Source organism: Panicum hallii, chromosome 5 (assembly GCF_002211085.1).
Source record: "Panicum hallii strain FIL2 chromosome 5, PHallii_v3.1, whole genome shotgun sequence".
In the NCBI taxonomy this organism is placed as follows: domain Eukaryota; kingdom Viridiplantae; phylum Streptophyta; class Magnoliopsida; order Poales; family Poaceae; genus Panicum; species Panicum hallii.
This window is the reverse complement of record NC_038046.1, coordinates 55,914,980-55,916,993: the sequence shown is the minus strand read 5'-3', so window position 1 is coordinate 55,916,993 and position 2,014 is coordinate 55,914,980. Positions and strand designations below refer to the sequence as shown.

At 55.0% G+C, this 2,014-nt stretch overlaps 1 protein-coding gene across 1 annotated transcript; it reads right to left on the bottom strand.

Annotated features, from left to right (window-relative positions):
• Window positions 1-206: 206 nt before the first annotated feature.
• On the bottom strand, window positions 207-1,740 carry LOC112893982 (myb-related protein Hv33-like). The gene is made up of 3 exons (XM_025961533.1): window positions 1,281-1,740; window positions 994-1,123; window positions 207-894 (listed from the first exon to the last, which is right to left on the bottom strand). Exons 1-3 carry the CDS (start codon window positions 1,417-1,419, stop codon window positions 363-365), a joined length of 801 nt encoding a protein of 266 aa, XP_025817318.1. The 5' UTR covers window positions 1,420-1,740; the 3' UTR covers window positions 207-362.
• Window positions 1,741-2,014: the final 274 nt, after the last annotated feature.

The window sequence follows — 2,014 nt, the reverse complement described above, 5'->3', positions numbered from 1 at the left end:
CATCAACTCGTTTGGGAGGGAGGACGAACAATCCAACCGTGGCTCCACCAGTACATCCGCATGTCGTATGCGATGGATCTTGTCTGAAAATTTGAAGTATGGGTTCATGCACATCGCCACTGTTACGTACTGTTGTTCAGACAGAAACCAGTTCACACACTGATTGTACTGTTCAGACAGAGTTAACAATCAGGCACGGACTCGGATCCTTGTTTAGTTTTATTTTCATTGATTCGTTTTTGCACATTTAATTTGACACACACACATACGCTACATGAAGCAACTTGAATTTGTGTTACCCAGGAACAAATGGAGCCGAAAACTGGAAAGGAAAACAAGAACAAGAAGCAAAATAAAAGGAATCAGCTGAACGCATGGCCTTCCCAGAAGCTGATCGGCCCATCCTGGTTGCCGTCGAGGTAGAAGTCCCCGAACAGGAAGCTCGCGTCGTCGACCATCGCCTTCAGGAACCCGTCGTCGCAGCCTCCCGCCTCCGTGCACGCGCTCGCGGTGCTCGTGGGCGACGGCGCTACCGAGTCCGCAGCCGCGGCGTTCCCGGCCACAAGAACAGAACCACCTGGCGCCGCCGCGGTGCTACCGGCGGCGGCCGACGGGTCGCTGTCGTAGCTGCTGCCGGCGGCAGCCGGGGCGGCGACATAGCCGGCAGGGCGCGGACGGTTCTCGGGAGCCGGGAGTGGGTTGAACACGGCTGGCGGATGCGTCCCGCTCCCGCCGTCCTCGCCGCCGCGGCGGCGGTGGCTCGCGGCGGGCTCTTTGCTCCCGGCCGTGGACGACGCCTCCTTCTGCCGGAGCTTCTTGCGCAGCCGCGCGTTCCAGAAGTTCTTGATCTCGTTGTCCGACCTCCCGGGCAGCCTCGCCGCGATCTGGGACCAGCTGCAGGCAATGACCAAATTAGCACCTGATCTAGGCATGAAGTTGAGGCGACATGTGGCAATGGCGGAGTAGATGTTAAGCTCAGCTCAGCTCAGCTACCTGTTGCCAAGTGCTTTGTGGAGAGCAACGATGAGGTCCTCTTCCTGCTGGGAGAAGCGGCCGCGCTTGAGGTCCGGCCGCAGGTAGTTCATCCACCGCAGCCGGCAGCTCTTGCCGCACCTCTGCAAGCCTGCAAGCAACAATGAACACACGCCACATGAGCAGCCAAGAACCATGGTGAATTGTATGTAATTCTAGCCAGCAGCTCATCTAGCTGAAATAAAGCTTAAGCTGAAACTGAAAGCTGAGGCGTGATGCCATGCAGGCATGCAGCACGGTATGTATACCTGCAAGTTCAGGGATGGAGCTCCAGCAGCTGACGCCGAAGCGGGCGATGTGGGAGGCGAGCCTCTCGTCCTCCTCCGGAGACCACAGCCCTTTCCTCACCTTCTTCTCCTCCGAGCAGCAAGGGTGTACCCTCCCCATCTGCTGCTGCCCACACCCTGCCAGCAATGGCGACTTGGCGAGTGCTCTTGATTACCAATCGACCTGGCTAGCGAGCTCTCACAATCAGAATGGCATGTGCACACTAGATAAAGTCTGGCTCACTGGATTAAGTACTCGATCGATGCTCTGGTGACAATCTGTCGATTTGTTAGAAACGTGCTTAGGAAATTGGGGCAGCCGCTGCATCTTGCGCCATTGTTTATCCCCAATGGGCCATGCATCGTGTACTTTATGCAGGGAGTCTTTTGTAATTGCGTGATAATGGCTGTAAAGCACCCATGTTCAATCAGGAGGCAGCATGCAGCCGGAGCCGGGAAGCTAGCTAGCTAGTTTAACGTGCAGCTGCACTTGCTGCCATCGCAAAAGCAGCCACACTCATGTCTCTAGCTGCGTCCTTCATAATGATGCGTGATGGGCTTCAGACATGCTTGACCCCTTTATACAGGCGTTGCGACATAAAGCTAGTGTGCTCCTGTGTGTGTGTTTTTTAAATTTTTTCCTTCAAATGCTGCATCGATGCATTGATTGGTCACGTTCTGACATATTTTTTACCTGTTCATGATCGATTATTGAT

Excerpts from the sequence above, each read along its gene's own strand:
- LOC112893982 (XM_025961533.1), bottom strand. The coding sequence starts at position 1,419 with ATGGGGAGGGTACACCCTTGCTGCTCGGAGGAGAAGAAGGTGAGGAAA. Across the intron at positions 1,124-1,280 it reads CTCCATCCCTGAACTTGCAG|GCTTGCAGAGGTGCGGCAAG; the intron begins GTATACATACCG and ends TGTTGCTTGCAG. Across the intron at positions 895-993 it reads CACAAAGCACTTGGCAACAG|CTGGTCCCAGATCGCGGCGA; the intron begins GTAGCTGAGCTG and ends CATTGCCTGCAG.